Source organism: Sebastes umbrosus, chromosome 19 (assembly GCF_015220745.1).
Source record: "Sebastes umbrosus isolate fSebUmb1 chromosome 19, fSebUmb1.pri, whole genome shotgun sequence".
Classification (NCBI taxonomy): Eukaryota; Metazoa; Chordata; class Actinopteri; order Perciformes; family Sebastidae; genus Sebastes; species Sebastes umbrosus.
This window is the reverse complement of record NC_051287.1, coordinates 16,371,758-16,391,913: the sequence shown is the minus strand read 5'-3', so window position 1 is coordinate 16,391,913 and position 20,156 is coordinate 16,371,758. Positions and strand designations below refer to the sequence as shown.

The window sequence follows — 20,156 nt, the reverse complement described above, 5'->3', positions numbered from 1 at the left end:
CTCTCCACCTAGTCCTGGGTCTTCCCCGTGGTCTCCTCCCAGCTGGTCGTGCCTGGAACACCTCCCAAGGAAGGCGCCCAGGAGGCATCCGTGCTAGATGCCCGAACCACCTCAACTGGCTCCTTTCGACGCAAAGGAGCAAGGACTCTACTCCGAGTCCCTCACGGATGACTGAGCTTCTTACCCTATCTCTAAGGGAGACGCCAGCCACCCTCCTGAGGAAACCCATTTCGGCCGCTTGCACCCGCGACCTCGTTCTTTCGGTCATGACCCAACCCTCATGACCATAGGTGAGAGTAGGAACGAAGATTGAACGGTAGATCGAGAGCTTTGCCTTCTGGCTCAGCTCTCTTTTCGTCACAACGGTGCGGTAAAGCGAATGCAATACCGCCCCTGCTGCTCCGATTCTCCGACCAATCTCACGTTCCATCGTCCCCTCACTCGCGAACAAGACCCCGAGATACTTAAACTCCTTCACTTGGGGTAAGGACTCATTCCCTACCCGGAGTAGGCAATCCACCGGTTTCCTGCTGAGAACCATGGCCTCAGATTTAGAGGTGCTGATTCTCATCCCGACTGCGTCACACTCGGCTGCGAACCGATCCAGTGAGTGCTGGAGGTCGCAGACCGATGATGCCAACAGGACCACATCATCTGCAAAAAGCAGCGATGAGATCCCCAGCACACCGATCTGCAAACCCTCCTCCACCCGACTACGCCTCGATATCCTGTCCATGAATATCACGAACAGGATTGGTGACAAAGCGCAGCCCTGGCGGAGGCCAACCCCCACCGGAAACGAGTCCGACTTACTGCCGAGGATCCGAACACAGCTCTCGCTTTGGGCGTACAGGGATTGGATGGCCCTGAGAAGTGCCCCCCTCACCCCATACTCCCGCAGCACCCCCCACAGTATCTCCCGGGGGACCCGGTCATATGCCTTCTCCAAGTCCACAAAACACATGTAGACTGGATGGGCATACTCCCAGGCCCCCTCCAGGATCCTTGCGAGAGTGAAGAGCCGGTCCGTTGTTCCACGGCCAGGACGGAATCCGCATTGTTCCTCTTCGATCTGAGGTTCGACTATCGGCCGAACCCTCCTTTCCAGCACCTTGGAGTAGACTTTACCAGGGAGGCTGAGCAGTGTGATACCCCTGTAATTGGCACACACTCTCTGGTCCCCCTTTTTGAAAAGGGGAACCACCACCCCGGTCTGCCACTCCTTAGGCACTGTCACCGACTTCCACGCGGTGTTGAAGAGACGTGTCTGTCGTAGGGATGATGAATAGTTTTTTTCACAGCGCTGTCAGTGTGTGCATAAATGTAACCTGATGCCCCAGCTGAGAGAGATAGTAGACTTCTGCTGCTTTGAAACAAAGAATAGAAATGTATCCGGAGGCATTTTCAGGTGACAGATGACAAATCGGGTGAGGGGAAGTTTTAATAAACTTTTGTCAGTGACAGATTTAACCTCTTTGCTTTCACGCAGGCCCATGGCATTTTGTTGTCTGAGGGAGATGTATGCAGCTGCAGGTCGTTGGTACAAAGGTAGTTTGTCAGGAAGAAATCAGCCCGCCGTCACAATTTTTGTTTCCCAAACAGAAATCCATTAAAATAAGTGCAAAATTACAATGAATCTGAATTATTCTAAAAACACCTACTGTAGTTTAAAGGAATGTTTAGTTGGGATAAATAGTAATTATGATTTATTGAATCAATCTGTATTATCTTTTCAGGCAGCATTTTTCTCACCTAAAATAAAATGTCCTGCAGGGTCAGTTAATTTGTTAATTCTTCTTGGACAAGGAGGCACGACTTTACATTAAAGAGGACCTATTATGCTTTTGTGCCATTTCCTTTCATTTAGTGTGTTATGTTGTTTTTTTGTGCATGTAAAGTTTTGCAAAGTTACAAAGCCAAATTCCACGCTAAAGGGAGTTACTCTCCCCCACAGAAACAAGAAGCTCCTGAACTGCTTGAAACCCCTTTTCTTCCGTAGCGTGATGATGTCACCAAGTAACACATTTGCATAATACCTGCCTTAATGGCTAGTTTGGCACAGCCTCAAAAAAGAGCTAGTTAGAGCGGAGCTAGAGCGGAGCTGGAGCGGAGTCCAAAGAGTTTGGTTCGGTTGACCAATCACAACAGTGTGGGCCAGCTGACCAATCAGAGCAGAGTGTTTTAGATAGAGGGTGAAAAGAGGTGCTGCAGCACAGCGGGTATGAGAAAAATAAATCGTTTTTGCACATTAAAGCGTGTAAACATGTTCTAGTGGAAACTACAAATACAAGTATGCACCTGGAAATGTATGTTTTGTTGCTGAAAGTTTCCACTTTACCTGATAAAATCAGGAGTTTGTACACCACATATAAACATGTATAAGTCATAAACAGTAGCTAATTGTCTTAATAAACACCAACTAGTGTGAACCCTGAATATAATAACGGAACTTGTCATTCCATCTACACCAATGCATATGTTATGCTTTTTGAGATATGATGTTTTTAACTGCATGACATCTGGAAGCAGATACCTCAAAAAAAAAAATATGGAACTGGCATGTCCGTCTGAGATTGAAAGTAAGAAAGACACTTTCGGTTGCTTTCGAGGAGTGTTTTCCTGAAGTTACTTTCTGAGCCGCTGAGCTTTAAACTTTCAGTGGAGCCCTCATCTCCTTGGAAAAGTCAGTGTTTATAGGTGGAGAGGCTGAGCAGAGAGACAGGTGATGGCTGAGATATCACTGTGTGTGTCTGTGTGTCTGGCTGTGTGAGTGCGCATGGAGAGCATAAGATGAGGAGTCTAGCTGTAGGTTATTTATCTTCCAAGCTGTTAGCTGGGCTGAGCTGTCAGTTTGTGTGTGTATATGTGTGTGTGTGTGTGTCAGTCAGAGGAATAACACACAGATTTACTAATATGTTTATTGATTCAGTCATCTGACACTACTCATCTTGTTAGCGCGTCCGCCTGCTGATGTGCAGCCCTGACATGAGTACTAAGACAGCTCGAAGAGTCAAGGACAGATTAAAGAGATGTTCCACTGTTTGTTTTAACATAAGTTTGTTGTTAACTGACCACAGCTCATAATTATTTTATATTTAACTGTAATTTAGCCTCTTTTTTAATTCTGTAAATCATTGCGTAATGAGTTTTTTAATTTAATAAATCCATATGACCACATGCGGGGGTGGGTCCAGTATCTTTTCAAGGGAGAACTAGAGAGAAACGTCTAGTTTAGAATTAGTTTTTGAGGTTATACCGTACGTATCTGAGCATTCGGGTACAGAATGACTAGGGATTTATCCAGGTACTAAATCTGTGGACATCATTTGGATGAATTCTTAAAGTCAGCCATCAGCAACAACCCAGTGGATCGTTTAAGTTTAGTTTTGACACATTAGAAAAGATGTTTTACTGCATATTAGTCTGTATCATGAAGCCAAGACAGCGTCATCCTGCTAATCAATCGTGAAGAATCTCCTCACCTGTGCCATATTTTTTCTTCCTTCACAGCAGATGTTCATTACCCCAAAGTGCATTTTGTGAAAATGATGTCTTCTATATGAAACAGACAGATTCATTTGCTAATTTGATGCTCAAACCGATGCTGCAGATCACATCTCTGCACCTCTAGTTTCCACGCCGACAGTGTATTTTCAGTTCAGGGACAGACAGATATTTATTTTATTACCTTATTTAAAGGTGCTCAATACGGAATTCAGAGCATATTTATAACTTATGGATTCGGTTCCACAGTGCTACAGGACACACCTACAACACGACTCGCCCTCGAAACGGTCGCAGTTCGGTAACTGCAGGGCAAAGTTAAGAAATAACATCAGAGCTTCTCACACACACAAACTCTCATGCAAGCGACACTAAACAAAATGGTCCAAATTTGTCCGTTCCCCCTCCCAGATAGATCATGTCTCATTGCTATGGCAACTGCTGACAGCTAGCAGTCACCGTTGTCATGGGAACAGCTTGACAGGCTCGTAAAGAGAACAGGAAGACGGAGAGGGAGGGAGAGGAGGATGAAAGAGAGGTTAAAGAAAAATGGAAACAGGGAAACATCACAAAGAAAGGAGCGAACACAGCAGCAGATTACACACCCCGTATGTTCAATCTGAATGTGTGATTGACATTTTTGATAGTCTGACTTATTTTTCATGCTGTTTTCTTTTTTTTTTTAGACGATCATGTTTGCTGTTAGATGACCTAATAAAAATCTTATAAATGTGTTGGGAGGAGACTTTGCAGCTACCATTCAGATGGATAGTGTTTCTATGGAGGGGGAAGGGATACATAAAAAGAAGACAAATGCTACCAAGGAAAGACAGAAAGAAACATTTTCCATCTTAAAGCTTTAAGATGCCTTCCGCATCTCTCCTCGCTTCCTTTCTTTTCCTCCCATATTTCCCTCCTTCATCTCCTACCACTCTTCCTCCTCCTCCTCCTGACTACCCTCCACCGCCACAGAAAGGCTTTTAGGTGATTAAAACACAACAGAATGTTTCTTTTTTATTGCTGTTGTTCACTTTCAGTCTGCCACTGTGAGTGCCGATTCCCTCTCTTTGAAATATTGTGTACTAGGTTTTCTACTTTGGGGCAACAAATTTCATCAAGTATCAGAGCACTTTGTGAATAGAAACCCCAACAGTTGAAGGACACGGCCACCAAAAAGAACTGCAACTACTCGATTCATCCATAGAGCATAGCTAAAAACAAACACTTTCAAATTGCATAAAACCCCTTTTTTTCACTGGAAGTGTACTTAAACAGGAGTAGTATCACTCCCATGCCAAATGTGATGATATTTCTGAGTAACCCAACTTATTCTGACAGTGACAGTATATGGCATGCAGAGCTAAAATGTGCCATAAACCCAGGGTTCAACCTTTTTATGCCTCCACGCCAGCGACAGCCGAAGCCAGAGGCATTATGTTTTTGGGTTGTCTGTCGTAATTTCTTCAAATTCGGCACAAACGTCCATTGTGATTCAAGGATGGACTGGTTTGGTTTTGGTGGTCAAGGTCACTGTGACCTCACAAAACACGTTTTTGGCAACTGTTACTTGACTGGTTGGCAGAGACATACAACAGTGAGGCGGTAATTCTACTTTTTAGACTAAATGCTGTCATTCTCATATCTCTTGAATGCATTTTTTTGTTTGTCATTTCATAGTCATAAACTATGAACTGTCATAAACAGCCTGATCTGACCTTCTCTACACTTGCAAGCCTCGGCGCCAGCAGGAATATTACACTCGGTTAAACACGGGAACATCTTAAAACCCTTATTTCTGCTCACTGTACTGCTGCTGCACTTTCTTTAAAGATCATTCATAAAACAAATAAATAAAAAATATTTTATTCCTCCTCCGGCATCTGAAGGGTCACTATGCGACCTTTCAAATAGCAAAAAAAAAACGACTGAAAAAAAATTACATATTAGCTTCATAAATTCAGTGGACCATGAAAAAAAGAGCAGGCTGCAGTGGAGGAAAGTTGCAGGGTGTTGAATGCATTGTGGCTCAGATAGATGATAAATGGGTGACACTTTTGATTATTATTGGCTCGTGGCTGCTGAGGTCAGAGCAGAGGATCGTAATAAAAGTTTCACTCGGAGCTGCTTTTTTTATGACTTGAATCCAAAATCCACTCTGTGTGGAGAATCCAATACAAGACTCTCTCTCTCTCTTAAAACACACACACACATATGCATGTACCCGCTGCTCTCACAGGGTTGACAGATTGAGGAGGTGGAGCTTAAACCCAATCTGACCCTGGCAACAACATCATGATGATGCAACAGTATTTGCACGTGTGTGCATGTGTGTGTATGTGTTTTAAAGACTCACTGGTAGCGAGGTTTAAGGAGGCTTAATGTATGTAAATTTCCAGAGGACCTGATCACTGCTTTACACATCTGTACTTTTTTTTTTAATGTTTATTTATATCGACGATTTGCAATAACAAGTACAGACACACAAGCAGAGCGACACTGCATTAAAAATGAGGATGATGACTAACTGTGTAGCATGCTCTGCTCCTTCCAAATGCTGCTGTCACATCCTGTAAATACGAGGGTACCATCTGTCCACCCAGCTCTGCCTCTCTGCCTCACTGCTGCTGCTGCTGCTGCTTCTCCGCTGAACTCGGGAGATCACGAAAGATGATCTATTTTTTTCCAGATCTCCTCAGACATCTGGTCAACACTAAGCAGGAGACGGGCTCAAAGCGAAATGGCACCTGGAGCTAGATTTTCAATTTTAAGGCGAGACACCCCGGGCAAAAAACAAAAAAATGTTTTTCAGCACTGGTCGATTTTGAGAATTTGGGCTGTTTTGCTTTCGTAACATGTCCTCTTTCAGACTAGTGGAAAGAAAACATCCAAAATACACATTTAGGTGTTTATTTTACCACACTTTGGCTATTTGCGTCTGTAGATTTCACCCAAAGTTAGCATTACGTAATGCCTCATCTGCATATGTAAACATTAAATTTCAGAAAACTTATAATACAAAAAATAATTGCCTTAATGTAAGTCATCAACTGAGGAAGTTTCATGGTGATTTCTATTTGTTAAAAAAATGACCCTATTCATCTGGGTTGTCTCCCCTTTAGTCTGATTAACAAAAAAAAAACTAGTTTCAACCACTAATTTCTGTTTTTCTGACCAAAGTGAAACCTATTGCTTCTTTGATACGAGTTCCAGTATCCAGTATCGTGTCTGTGTAACCTTCTGAAAGCATTCTGCATAATTTACAACATACAGTAGGCAGCCGGCAGTGAGAACATGACATGTTTCTTTATTTTGTTTGAAAAAAAGTCTGAAAGTTCGAGAAGCTCCACTTTGAAACACCAGTGCTTTGTAAACATTTTTGATGTTGCTAAGGTTTTGCATCATGGCTTATGAAATAATGCTGTATTCTGACTTATAAAAGAGAAATATTAAGTGACCTGTGAATTACCTTCTTATTGGCTTTATAATTGAAAGATATAAAACACCAATATCAGTGTTTTCTAAAGTGGCTGCAGTCTGTTTTCCTGAATGCTGTCATCATGCTGTTTTTTTTTGTTGTTGATATTTCAACTTGTGTTTTTGGCGACATTGATAGCAGTTGACGTCCCAACAAATGGAAAGTTGTTTTGCTCACAGCTGGCTTGCTCGGCTCAGATTGATGCTTTGTTTTTTGGGGGGTTTGAGTTGGTTTGTTGGTTGGTAGATCGTGCTGATGTTTTCCTGTAAGATCTGTCAGGAGTCACAACAACTCCTGGTCCTCTTCTCTGAGCACCTTTTAAGTTTAAAAAACAAGTTTAAACACGTGATCATTGTTGTAAAATTGCAATTGCCTCACATCGGACACAAATGTAGTGCGAACATTAAACATTATGGACGTTAAGATAAGATATTACACCTGTCCCTAACAAAACAAAAACAAACTAAAACTACTGTAAAACTAAATATATACAAACTAAAACTAAAATCTTTCTGAAAAACTGAAACCAAATTAAAACTAAACACACTCTGAAAACTAGCTATAACTAAACTAAAATGAAATCGGAAAATTAAAATAAAATAAAAACAAATTGAAATTTACAAAATTATTATAACCTTGCATGTATGTCATGATTCATGCTTTTTCCACCGCACGCATCTTGCATTGAGTTTTTAATCAATTCACCAACTTTTTCAACTCAGCCAAGCATAAAAACGATATTTTGATATTTTTTGAATGCAGCGTTTCCAGAGTTATTAGTGGAACAATTAGCTACGGAATAAATAGTGACAAAGTGTTAATAGGTAGATACCAATAGATGCAATTGGGGAAAAGGGATCTGACCCTTTCACAGTTTGCATAGTAGGATTGTGAGGGATTAGATTAATATGAATTTAAGTAGGTTTTGAAGGCAAATAATTGGTGGGTCAGCTTTTCTGGAACACGGACTGACTCTTAGCGTGACCCAGACAGAAAGTTTCTGGAAGACGGCAGGCCAAAAGGCCATGAATGAGCGGGACATTTCTAGTTAGCTCAGTGGTGCATTGTAAGAACTCTTAGATCTGCCTGCCTCATGTAGCTTTAATCCCCGTCATATTCACTATTTGATCCCTAGTACATCCAGTGTTGTAAAACGGCTTTTATATCATGACTCAGAGGCAGGTTTCCCATTACTTTTTTTTCCCTGTAACGAGTTCAATTTGACTGAATAATGGGAAAATTCTCGCCGCCGTAACATTTCCCCACCAAGTGTGGGTGTCGCTCCGGCTTTGAAGAAGAATGGCCTTTTGCTGAGAGCGTACAGAGGAGGCACTGCATGGAGAGCTGCTGAAGCCATCTCATCTCAGTCCCATCTTAAAAAGCATTCAGAACTGCAGCGTTTCATCAGTTTTATGGTGGAAATGTAGTCGGGGCTTTATAACTGCGGACTGATTCAGTGGCGGAACGGCTCATTTCTCTCTGAAAAAGTCTTACCTTAAGGAATGACACAGAGCCGGCTGCTCAGCGAGAACCAGAATGTGTACCTCTTTGTATACTGGACTGATGTTATGAAATCATGATGATAGGGCTGTCATGCTGTAGAACGAACATGATGTGGGCAACATTTACTTAATATTTCTTTTTTTTTTCCTCCCACTGTGTGTCTCTCCTACTTTCCCTTCCTCTTTTATTTCTCTCCTCTCGCTCTTATCGTCCCTCTCTGTCTCTTTTTTTGTGTCTCTCTCCAGTCCACTCCACTCCACCTGGCAGCCGGATACAACAGGGTGAGGATAGTTCAGCTGTTACTACAGCACGGAGCAGATGTTCACGCCAAGGACAAGGGGTACGTACAGATCAATTAAATTAATGAGAGCATGATAAGGTAAAATATAATGAAATTTAAATTAATATAAAAATCAATTAGAGTTTCATCCTACTGAGTTCATTTGGTGAAAGTATTGACCTCCACTAGAACTACTGTATGTGCAGCCTCACAGAACTGCCAGCATGGCTGAAGACTTTTAGTGTTATTACAAATATTGTAGATATAATTGAGGGTGTTTTTAGTTTTGAATATTAAAATGTATATTTATTGTTAATGAGAATGCTGTTTTTTTTTTTGTTTTGCTCTTCCAGTGGTTTGGTGCCTCTACATAATGCCTGTTCTTATGGACACTATGAAGTTACTGAGCTGCTGCTAAAGGTACACTCACACACATGCAAAGCTCAGCATCTACTTAGACAGTGGCACTTACTCTCAATATGATCATATTTTTTGCTAATAACAAAAATAGAAATTCAGCCCCAAGAGAATCAAGTCCCACTGTTTTTTTTCTTTCATTAAAAACAAGACAGCCAATTACCAGCTATACACCAGTCTTTAACAACTTTGTAAAGACTGATTGCTTTTTAGAACAATCCAAATTAAATTCAAAGAAAGTTGTTTTCTACAATGCAAACTTTGCTCTGCTTCCCTGTTGCTGTTTTCACCTCTGCTTCCTCTTAATATGTGCTTTTCATCCACCAATTCCCTTTTTTTCTCCAGCACGGAGCGTGTGTGAACGCCATGGATCTGTGGCAGTTCACCCCGCTCCACGAAGCGGCGTCTAAAAACAGAGTGGAGGTCTGCTCTCTGCTGCTGAGCCACGGCGCTGACCCGACCCTGCTCAACTGCCACAGCAAGAGCTCCGTGGACATGGCGCCCACTCCTGAGCTGAAGGAGAGACTTACATGTGAGTGTGTGTGTGTGTGTGTGTGTGTGTGTGTGTGTGGTGCTTGATTTACATAAACTGCAGCTGCAGCGCACACTGCTAAATGTGTCACGGTGCTGAATTAATGAATAGGTTGTTTTTAGGAAAGGGTGTATTTACTCCAGTCATGTGCAGTTGAGCAGTTGATTTGAACTCATTTGAGCGTTCAGAGAGTGGAAAATGTGAATCTCAGTCTTTTTGATAAGAGAACTATTGTTTTCTGGAGTTGAAAACAAGGAATTATGGGTTTGAAGAGAGACAAATGATAGTATCTGACATGAACAGTTCCACAGTCTTGACTATGAGTCTGGTGCTCATATACATTTATTCTACAGTGCAGACAAATCCATCATTTTAAGAAAGGGAACACAAGTTTTGGTCCAACTACCAAAATCTCTAATCTAAGAAAAAAAGAACGTATAAACACCAATCAGCCATAACATAACAACATCATGGGGTGGTTTGCTAGTCCATCCCCACTGTTAACAATTAACAAATCACCTACTGAATATATTTATACACTGTTGCTTCCCGTCCGTCCGACCCATTCCCGTGAACGCGATATCTCAGTAACGCGTTGACGACATTTCTTCGAATTTGGCACAAACATCCACCTGGACTCAAGAGGCAGACGTATGATATGTTAATTAAACAGAAAGTCTAATACTATAATTAAATTAATTTTCTTTACGTCTGCAGAGTCAAAGCAGACGAGTCTTTGTCTCTGCCAGAAAGCTCTGTGCAACTCTTTGAAAGTTAATTAGTGAGTCAGCTCTCTCGCCGCTGCACTTGTTGCTTTATCTTTGTAATGAAGCAGATCAAAGCAAAAATCAAATGCTACATAAATCACAAGCCATCCTGAGTTTATGTATAACTGCAGGACAATTGTTCCTGTATGTCTTTTTGATGAGTGTGTCTTTTGAAAACACGTTTCAGTGGGACATTTGCTGACATAAAAAGATAACAAAACTAAATCTGATTTTTGTTTTTTTAAATCAGACTGTTCTATGTAGTATTTCTTCCAACTTGTATTGCCGTATTTGGGTATGTGCTGTATTACCTCTAGTGTGGAGATGGGTCCTCTAGTTGGTGAAAGGAGGTTTCTACCTGTGGTAATTGGGTGTGTTTATGTGAAAGTCTCTGTGTTTAGTGTGGATATACATTGCAGGAGTTCTGAAGAAATTCTGTGCCTGCCTTTTTCCTTTCCTGGAACAAATTGTTACCTGACCTGTACAGACTGTGAAAAATACTTTGGATGTGTTGTATTGAACCTTTGATACCCTGGTATTAAGCCTCCCGTTGTCCTGAAATGTGGGATACAAGTTCTTTTGTTGACAATAGAAATTCAATATAGAAAGTCTAGTTTGCCCAGATGACTCAGACAAAAGTGAAAGTAGTTCAGGGTTGCTGACTTTGAATAAGTAAGTAGTATACTTTGACATACGCTTATGTAAAAACCATAAATAGTCATTTTTATACTTCAGTGTTTTGTATGAGCTTTAGAAATGCTGGTAGATGTTTTGTTTTGTTTGGCTGGACCGCAGAGGGCCAGCCCTACAAACGCAAAACTTTGTCACTGAGTGAGTGACTGACTGAGTGATGAAGTTACACGATTGGTCGGCCCGATAGTTGGAGTTTCCTCATTGGCCGTTGCTCTTTCAAAATGAAAAGGCGGGGAACAGTCCTCTATACAAATGAGCCCGTCCAACGCGATGTGTCCGGCTCACAAAACTTGGATCGAGCTGTCAAACTAGGCGATCCAGTTCTAAAATGAAACGAGATTCAGCAGTGGAGTAGCCTATTTCTCCCTTAAAATGTGTTCAGAAGTAGATTTTGGTGGATTATTTAGACGGAATAACAGAACGTTTACGAGCAGCCGCCGTGTTGTTTCCTGTTTGAAACAGTGAACAGAAAACCAGGGACTACATATTTACGGTTGTGTCTAAATGGTAACCCTAGAAATGCAAAAACTGGCGAAAACTCTTGTGAGACTCGCTGCCGGAGGACCTATCCTAACCTTAACCATACAAGGTCAACACCTAGCCACAACCTTCTCACCAGAGTTTCGCAATTCAATGGTTAACTTAACATCTAGACACGACCCATATTTACCCTACAGATATGAGAGTGTTATCAATCTTCAATTCTCAGCAATAAAGTGAAAAAGCGTGTGTCCCAAAATTATTCCTTTTAAAAGGTCCATATGGTGTGTGACATCAGCTGCTTGTCAAATATTCTATTGTCTGTCATTTAATGCAACAGCAACTTATGAATCAGATTAAATGTATACTGTAATTGGATTTCCTATCTTAGAGTGGCGATCTTGAAGACTTTCATTTAAATAAATGCTGGTTAAGTCACTATCAGTAGCCAAATGAGGTAACACAATGATGATTGAGAATGCGGCCCACCGATGAAAGTGTTGCAATATCACATATATATATATATATATTTGCAGTATTATTATTATTATTGTTATGAAATGAGTGTCTGTTATGACATTCCCGGAAAATTACAGTTTGTATCTACAGTATTGTATACACAAAAAATGGAACTATGCACACAATTCGGAAAACTTGAAGCTCATGTACATCTATGCTCAACAACAAGACTCCAGACTGCTAAACTATAAGTAAAATTCAATTGTTTTCATCCAAATAGAAATTCTAAATCAACCAGGAACTGAAATCTTAATGATTGCCACTTTAAGCGTGTTTAAGGCACTAAACATCGGCTTTCACGCTGACATGAAAGTAGCTGCAGGTGAGGAAGGGAAATCAGTCTAACACCTGGTGTAATTGCGTGTAAAAAAATGGTTTTGTAACACAAAATGATGTTTCAGACTTTTAAAAAAATATACTGAATACTTTCTCCTATTTAGGAGAATAAAAAAAACCTTCAAATAAAACAATCAGAGAAGGAAATATCTCTTTGGTTCAGTGTCCACACTGAGAGGCGGTTGGCTGTGATAAGGGGTCAAAAGTAGACATTTCCCAAACGTTTTTTGTGAGACACTGGGAGACTAACAAAGGATGAAAAACGACTTCAAGTTTCTCTTAAAAGAATAAACTGCAGACTGCAGAGGCAGCTTCTGTTACCCATTTATCAGCTGTTTTTTTGATGTTGTTGGTTTTAACTCATCTGACCACGTTCCCTTGAAGATGTGACTTCTGTGCGGTGCTTAAACCATTTGTTTAAACGTGTGATTATAGACGCATGAATGCCGTCGCTCAGTCGGTAGATAGACTTCCTTTTTAAGCAGCCTGAAATGCTTCTGAGGCAAGATAGTTTGTTTGTAATTTTCAGTCCTCGGGGGGGATAATCACTTGTTTCCGCTCCAGTTCCGGCACCACAGACTGTTGCATCATAAGTTATTAGTTTGCTGGTAAAAACTTTGAAGTAATCTTTCTGAAGTATTGGTACGCTGCAGGGTCAGAATATATTGTGGTCGGATGAAAACCTCGTAAATCCAGTTTTTGGTCAAGTTTGTTTTTCAGTGGAAGCGCCAGATGCTCCTCTGTGGGTTTAGATGCTTTAGGGTTTTGTAGGAAACCTGTCAAGATTAACTCAAACTTTTCACTGAAACCGAGGCTGTCTCTTTCTCTGTTCCTGACATGTTGACATTTTGTGTGTGTTCAGATGAGTTCAAGGGCCACTCGCTGCTTCAAGCTGCTCGCGAAGCCGATATGGCCAAGGCTAAGAAAACCCTGGCACTGGAGATCATCAACTTCAAACACCCTCACACACACGAGACTGCGCTGGTGAGATGAAAACACACACACACACACACACATATTGACGCTTTACCGCACACACAGATTCTCACTCAGAGATGCTAAGATGATGTTTTCTGTCTGCGTGTTAGCATTGTGCGGTAGCATCGCCGCACCCCAAGAGGAAGCAGGTGACGGAGCTGCTGTTGAGGAAAGGCGCCAACGTAAATGAGAAGAATAAAGAGTGAGTGCTGTTTTCATCTGCTCATTAAACACAGAGTGAGATCATTATTATGTTTTTTATGTAAGCTGCACACTGTCAACAAAATGATTGAACATATAGAGATGACTGCAGGCTGATATCAGTACTTGACTAAAGCTGCCAAATAATTTACTGCATTCGAAACAACACAAATAAATCCATGTTTGAACACTCAACTTTCTCTCTTCTCTCTGTAGTTTCATGACTCCTCTCCATGTGGCGGCAGAACGTGCTCATAATGACATCATGGAGGTGCTACAGAAACATGGTGCCAAGGTAAACCACAGTATTTTCTATATCCACTTTCATCATCTTCATTTTCATCTTCATGCAGCTATCCATTTATTTATCTCTCTACTTCCACCTTAATCCTTTTTTAAAGATGCACTATACGGTATCCAGAGAGTTATCATGGCATCAAACAACTATTCGCTATGTAAAGATATAGAGGAGCAATGTCTACCTGAGCAGAGAGTGAAGTCGCTCTCCCTCTCTGTGTGTGTTGGAATCAGAGCTTCTATCTGCTTTGTTGACATTGCCGGGCCGACTGCGAGTGCATTTAGTGCATTTAGTGCATCTTCGTACATGTGAGCTTGCCCCAATGGCTAGCTCACGGCCGCCGCTCTGCACTGCTTTTATACGGCTTTGCTGCCAGCCGCCGGCTCAGCAGTTACCATGTTGACAGCCGTGCAGAGGCAATAGAAATTCTCCCAATCTTGCATTTAGCACCTTTAAATTTTTAAATGTGTTTTTTTCTGACACTGATCTACAAAAAAAATACTCTTTTAATGTCAAAGTGAACAGATCTCTACAAAGTGATCTAGATTAATTACAAGTATAAAATACCAAATAGAAATAATTTCAGTAAATGTTTCCACAAGGTTTACTTTTAGAGCTGCCATTGTGATCTGATATCCAACAGTCATACATTCAGTGTGGAGGGAGCACTGATTTATTTTTTTCTAAGTAAAAGCGGTGACTCATCCCATTTTCATTACTGGAACAAATGTGTCCTCTTGCTCTTACTGTGCAGTCGCTATTGATAGTGATGCATGTAGGTGTACGTACATATTAAGCACATAATATGCTGCTAAATGTGGGCAAGAAATCAGGGACAAAGTCACATGACTGACTGCAGTTGATGTCGTCTCAGGTCCTTCCTTAGTATCCATAAACCAGTTTACTTTTTTTTATTTTTAGAATATCAAGTATATCTTAATATATATTAATATCACAATATAGCATTTCATAACGTTGATTGCTGATTGTATCCATACCTATATTAATATACTTTTTTTTTTTAAATATGATACCTTAATATATATTTCTCAAACTTAACTATATGTAATGTAATAACTAAATGTCATTTATATAGTATATAAGAAAAAAAACCAACATCTTCCAGGATCATATTTGACAGGTTGTTGTGGTGCCTTTTGTTCTGAGGCTTTTCTATTGGTTATAAACAGAGTTTACTTACATACTTGAGTCCACAGAAACACATGTTTATTTACATGTTTACACATTTTCAAATATCTTGTGTTATTGGTATTTTTTTATAGAAAAGTTGAGGTTGAGTTCTCCAAAGTTGAACTCCCTGCTAATGCGAAGATGCCAATTTGTTTCGCCACCAGGAGCGAATACTCTGAAATGTCAGATCTACGATGATCAGCGTCTCAGATCAGAACATCATCCAGATGGAAACTTATAATTACAGGTTGACAAAATGGAGATAATTGTCATCTGAATCTGACATACTGTAGATGAGGCTACTTGAGGGGAAATGGGTTCAACGGAAAAGTAAATTACATACATTTCATCAAAAAACAAACTCATCACAGATAACAGAGAGATGACCGTTTTTAAGAATATCTCGAGATGGATTTAGGTGAGAATGTAACTGAAGGTCCTTTCAACAATGATAACACAAAGGTGTTTGTGTCTGCAGGTGAACGCTGTGGACACGTTGGGTCAGACGGCGTTGCACCGCGCGGCGATGGCAGGCCACCTCCAGACCTGCAGGCTGTTGCTAGGATACGGGGCAGACGCCTCGCTGGTGTCCCTGCAGGGCTTCACTGCCTCTCAAATGGGAAATGAAGCTGTTCAGCAAATACTCAACGGTACGCCACCCTTTGTGTGTGTGTTTGTGGGTGTGTGTGTTTGTGTCGGTGTGTGCAGATGTGTAGGTGCCGTGGTTTGGTTGCTATGCACCAGCTGGCAACAGTGGGATTAACTGGGATTGTTTCTGAAAGGTCAGTATTGATACTTTCAGTCTGAAGGTGCAGATTGAGTAAAGGCAAAGTTCCCAGTGAGCTCGCTCATCCTTTCACTAGTGGAGGAAACTTTACACATTACATCGCTGCAGTAATTCCAGATTAACGTCGCACTGTGGAGTTTTCTTGTGGACAATTTCTCATAAAATGCGGAGACTTCAAGAAGTTATTGCCACCAGCCAAGAAATAGTCAGACAACAACATCAACAGCTTGTTGGGTTTTTGTACAGATTAGATAAGTTATTATGTGTTAATCAGTGAGCCTTTGAGGCGCTGGTAGGTGGATTCCTTTTAACCTTCAAAGAGAGCCAGACTAGCTGTTTCCCTCTCCTTCCAGTCTAAGCTAAGTATAGACATCATTTGACATGCTGAAATCGGATGTTTTTAGCTATAGCTACAGGCATTTTGTGGGCGTTTTTCAGCCCTTGGTTGCTTATAGTGGTGCCAATTGTTTTCCCCTCCGGTGGGTGTGGTTTTGAGGGCATGATGCATTGCGCTCTGTGTCTATAGGAAAATACCTTTTCAAAGAAATGGCAGTTACTAAGATCAGTCGGTTGTAAGTTCTTCTGTATGGGGTGGCAGACAGTTTATGAGTCATTCTTTCCTGTCAGTTAGTGTTGAGGTGCAAATCTGGTCATTTAACAACATTTTTAAGAGAAAATGTTGTTTAGTAATTTGAGATTTCTGTATGTAAGATGCCCGCCCTTGAAGGTGACCATAAACTGACATCTATGTGTGCAAAATTCTGTACCAGAGCTTCACGGAGTTCTGCGGCACATCCCATGTATAAGTGAGATCCAATGATTGCAATGTGGGCGGGGACTTTTTTTCTAATGTCATCTTCTTTTTCCCCCCTGTTTGTAGAGGATAAATTTACTCTCATGATCATTTGTAGCTTTTTGCTAATGTTTGTGCAAAGCATTTTCTATTCTATGTTGTTCCAATGTTCTCCTGTATGTTCCGCTGTGTAGAGAACGTCCCGGTGAGAAACTCCGATGTGGACTACAGACTTCTGGAAGCTGCTAAAGCCGGAGACCTGGACACTGTCAAGGTAGTTTGGTCGTCATTTGTCACATTTTATAACTTGACATTGTCCTCTACTTGAGAGTTTTTAGCTAGATGAATAAGTAATATGCATTGCACTGCGTGGGTATTAAAGGGTTAAACGAGAGACAATTCAATCCCCCTCCAAAAAAATCCAGATCGCCTTAATTTGAAAAAATGGAAATGGACTAAAACATGACCTCGGTAGCCTTGGTGTGTGTAATGACACCGATCCTGGGAAATAATTTGCTCTGAGGGAGCAGAAATCTTTTTTTAATTGCCTCATTAAGGTTTTGGAAATCCTGTCCAGAAAAATGTGTGTGTGACCAGCCGCAAGAGTGAACACAGACTGAATTTATAAACCCCTAAAAATGCCCGAGCTGACATTCAACAGGTCATACAGACACCTGTCGAGCTCAGTTGGCTGAAAAAGAAAAAAACATAATGAATGTATGAGTTTATTGTCCTTTAAAAGCCTAATTGTTGAATCTGTAATGATGGACTTTCATTCATGTGAAGCAGTGATACGCAACAGATAAACTATAGAGGGGCCAAAACCTTTTATAATGTAAATTCGACAGTGACTCAGTGAAATTGTGGCACACAGATAATCTGGTCTTTATTTTTTAAATGAAAATTTAACAAAACGTTACTGACCTTTGTGACTGCTCTTGTTGCACTTATTGAGTCCCGGTCGTAGTGATTTTTGTTAAATGTCAGGTGCATATTGCTCGCCGTGAATCAAATGTTTTCTGTTAACGTCTTTGTACTTTGTACTGTGAAACTGCAAACCTTTCTTCCTTTTTTTAAAGGCCAAATTTCCCATTTCATAAGATTCCCCGAACCACAACACTCAGTATAATCATAGCCGCTTTTAGCAGTTTTGATTTGCACCGGGCCCACTCGTGTTAGAAAATGTAGGCGCTCATGATGCTCTGTAATATGCCTCGGATAAAACCACCCACCGAATGTCAGGACCCGGTGAGATCCGGCAAAGTATTTGACAGAAGTATTTGGTGTAGAGTGAAAATCGTTGTGTCTTTTTACCCGCGGAGACAGACAGTAATGGGGTTATCCAGATGAAGAGGGTCTGTCAGCCAGCTGAAGTGTGATGCTTTTGGCAGGAGGCAAGGAATCGTAGCAGAGCAGACAATGAGCTCTGGTCTGGGCTTCCTGTCAGTGTCTTTTTACCTGATGCACAGACACATTCACGTACACGGCCCGGGGTTAACGGTCTGGCTGAGCCGCTGATTGACAGAAGAAAAATAACACTTTGCATCGTTCCTGAGCTGACTCCTGTCTTCTGTTGCAATGTTACGGAGGTTCAGACTGTGACTCTTAAAGTGACGGTCAAAGAACAGGAATATTTTCTACTCAATTTGAAGCAGCTACATTTTGAAATATTATAAAAAAAGGATGAACTGTATGGAACATTTAGCAGCTAAAGAGCCTCAAAATCCAAAAGCTAAATGAGCGATTTTTGGACTCACATTCATCAGGTGGCCGCAGACACGGCTCCAAATGAGCGCTAATGTTGCTGCTGGATGTGTAACTCATGCATGTGTTTGCTAACAAGTTCGCCGTATCAACATGAAAAGGTGATGATATGTCAATGTTGTGTTCACAACTTGTTTCTGCCAACCCCCGAGTGGTCATTAAGTTCACCTGTTGCAGGTTTAATTTATAATTGCAGGCTCAGGTATGGACCCCGGCGTGTTGTCTTTATCTAATGTGCCGACATGGGCTCAATACTGTGTCCAGTTGTTCTACTCATAAATCAGATGTAAACATACATTAATGAATTAATTAAAATAACTTTGAAGCGTCATTTACCCTCCTCCCTGACAAGTTACCACATTGATACCAATTGAGTCCTTAGGTTTTTCTAGTTTCATGTGATACCAATACCTTCGCTCTAGCTCTTAAACTGAGCCTGCTTCAGCCTCTGAAAGACAGTAAAGTCGATCGGGATCGCCGGCGAACATCCCTTCAGTATAAACTGTTTGAGGACTGGAGCAAATGGAGTTGTTGATTAATTTTCTTTTGATCAATTTATGGATTAATCCACCAAACGTTTCAGCTCTACATTTTGTTGCTAGATATGGAGTCCTCTTTACTCTTTGTCATGTCAGCTGAGCTGGAATACATAAATGCAGATGTTCTTTTTCCAGCTGCAGCCCAGTTTACTCTCTCTATTGATATAAAATGTATGTATGTACAGTATAAGTATCTTATTAACAAACATTCAGAAGCGCCAGTAGAAACTGGATTTGATCCCTAAATGACCCTAAAGTCCCCACACCCCATCGTTCCTGCCGTTTTGATTTGTGTGAAACCAAATTCCCACAATTTTAATCCTACCCCTCAGCTTCTATCAGAACTAATCATATCATTTTCATTGTATGCAGAATTCAAATTCCACTCACTTTGGCTCAGGCTACGTTTTTTTTTTTTTTACATTTTTCCTGGAAACACAGCTTTCACAATCAGAAGCGACGCTGCCTCGATGGCAGTTGAAGTGCGGGATAATAGCTAAAGATTGAGGAATACGTCTGCCAGCAGGATGTTTCGTTTTATTTCCTGTAGAATAGGATCCTAGAGCACGGAAGAAGGAAACTTTAAAGTCAATTTCCCACCGTGTCTCCTCTCTAACCAAGGTGTAATTGGGTCTGAAATAACAGAAAACGTAGCGCTGTTATTTTCTGTGAACAGCAGGGTAGCAGGTGTCTGGCTCAGTTCAGCAGACGTGAATCAACTGCAGTTAATAACTTGTGTTGTTCCCTAAAACCCTTTTTTTCCCACATATTTCATTTCACAGACATATTTTTTCATCATAAATCGTGGGCAGAGGAACAGTGTTACTCTTTTCTCTATTTGTGTTTCTCTTTCTCGCTGTCTCTCAGAAGTGCTGTTTGATGTTGATGTTGGTTTTGGTTCGTTGGCTATGTGTTTTCTTTAGGGAATAAAAAGGATGATGTATACCGCCCAATATCACAAATTTCAAATTTGCCTAGAGGGGCTTTACAATGTGTACAGTTGACGACACCCTCTGTCCTTAAACCCTCTAGGTAAATTTAAAGTTGTTAATATGATAAAAAAAAAATGAAAATGTAGGGCTATCAATCAATTAAAATA

General features: G+C 40.9%; 1 protein-coding gene across 6 annotated transcripts in view; it reads left to right on the top strand.

The window, feature by feature from the left end:
* Positions 1-20,156, top strand: part of tnksa (tankyrase, TRF1-interacting ankyrin-related ADP-ribose polymerase a) — a 99,659-nt gene that overhangs the window by 55,829 nt on the left and 23,674 nt on the right. For all 6 annotated transcript variants that reach the window (XM_037753547.1, XM_037753546.1, XM_037753549.1 and 3 more), the window contains 8 exons: positions 8,728-8,822; positions 9,116-9,182; positions 9,525-9,711; positions 13,369-13,490; positions 13,595-13,686; positions 13,902-13,980; positions 15,653-15,824; positions 16,949-17,028. In XM_037753547.1, coding sequence (XP_037609475.1) covers positions 8,728-8,822; positions 9,116-9,182; positions 9,525-9,711; positions 13,369-13,490; positions 13,595-13,686; positions 13,902-13,980; positions 15,653-15,824; positions 16,949-17,028 — 894 coding nt within the window. The remainder of the gene's footprint in view (positions 1-8,727; positions 8,823-9,115; positions 9,183-9,524; positions 9,712-13,368; positions 13,491-13,594; positions 13,687-13,901; positions 13,981-15,652; positions 15,825-16,948; positions 17,029-20,156) is intronic.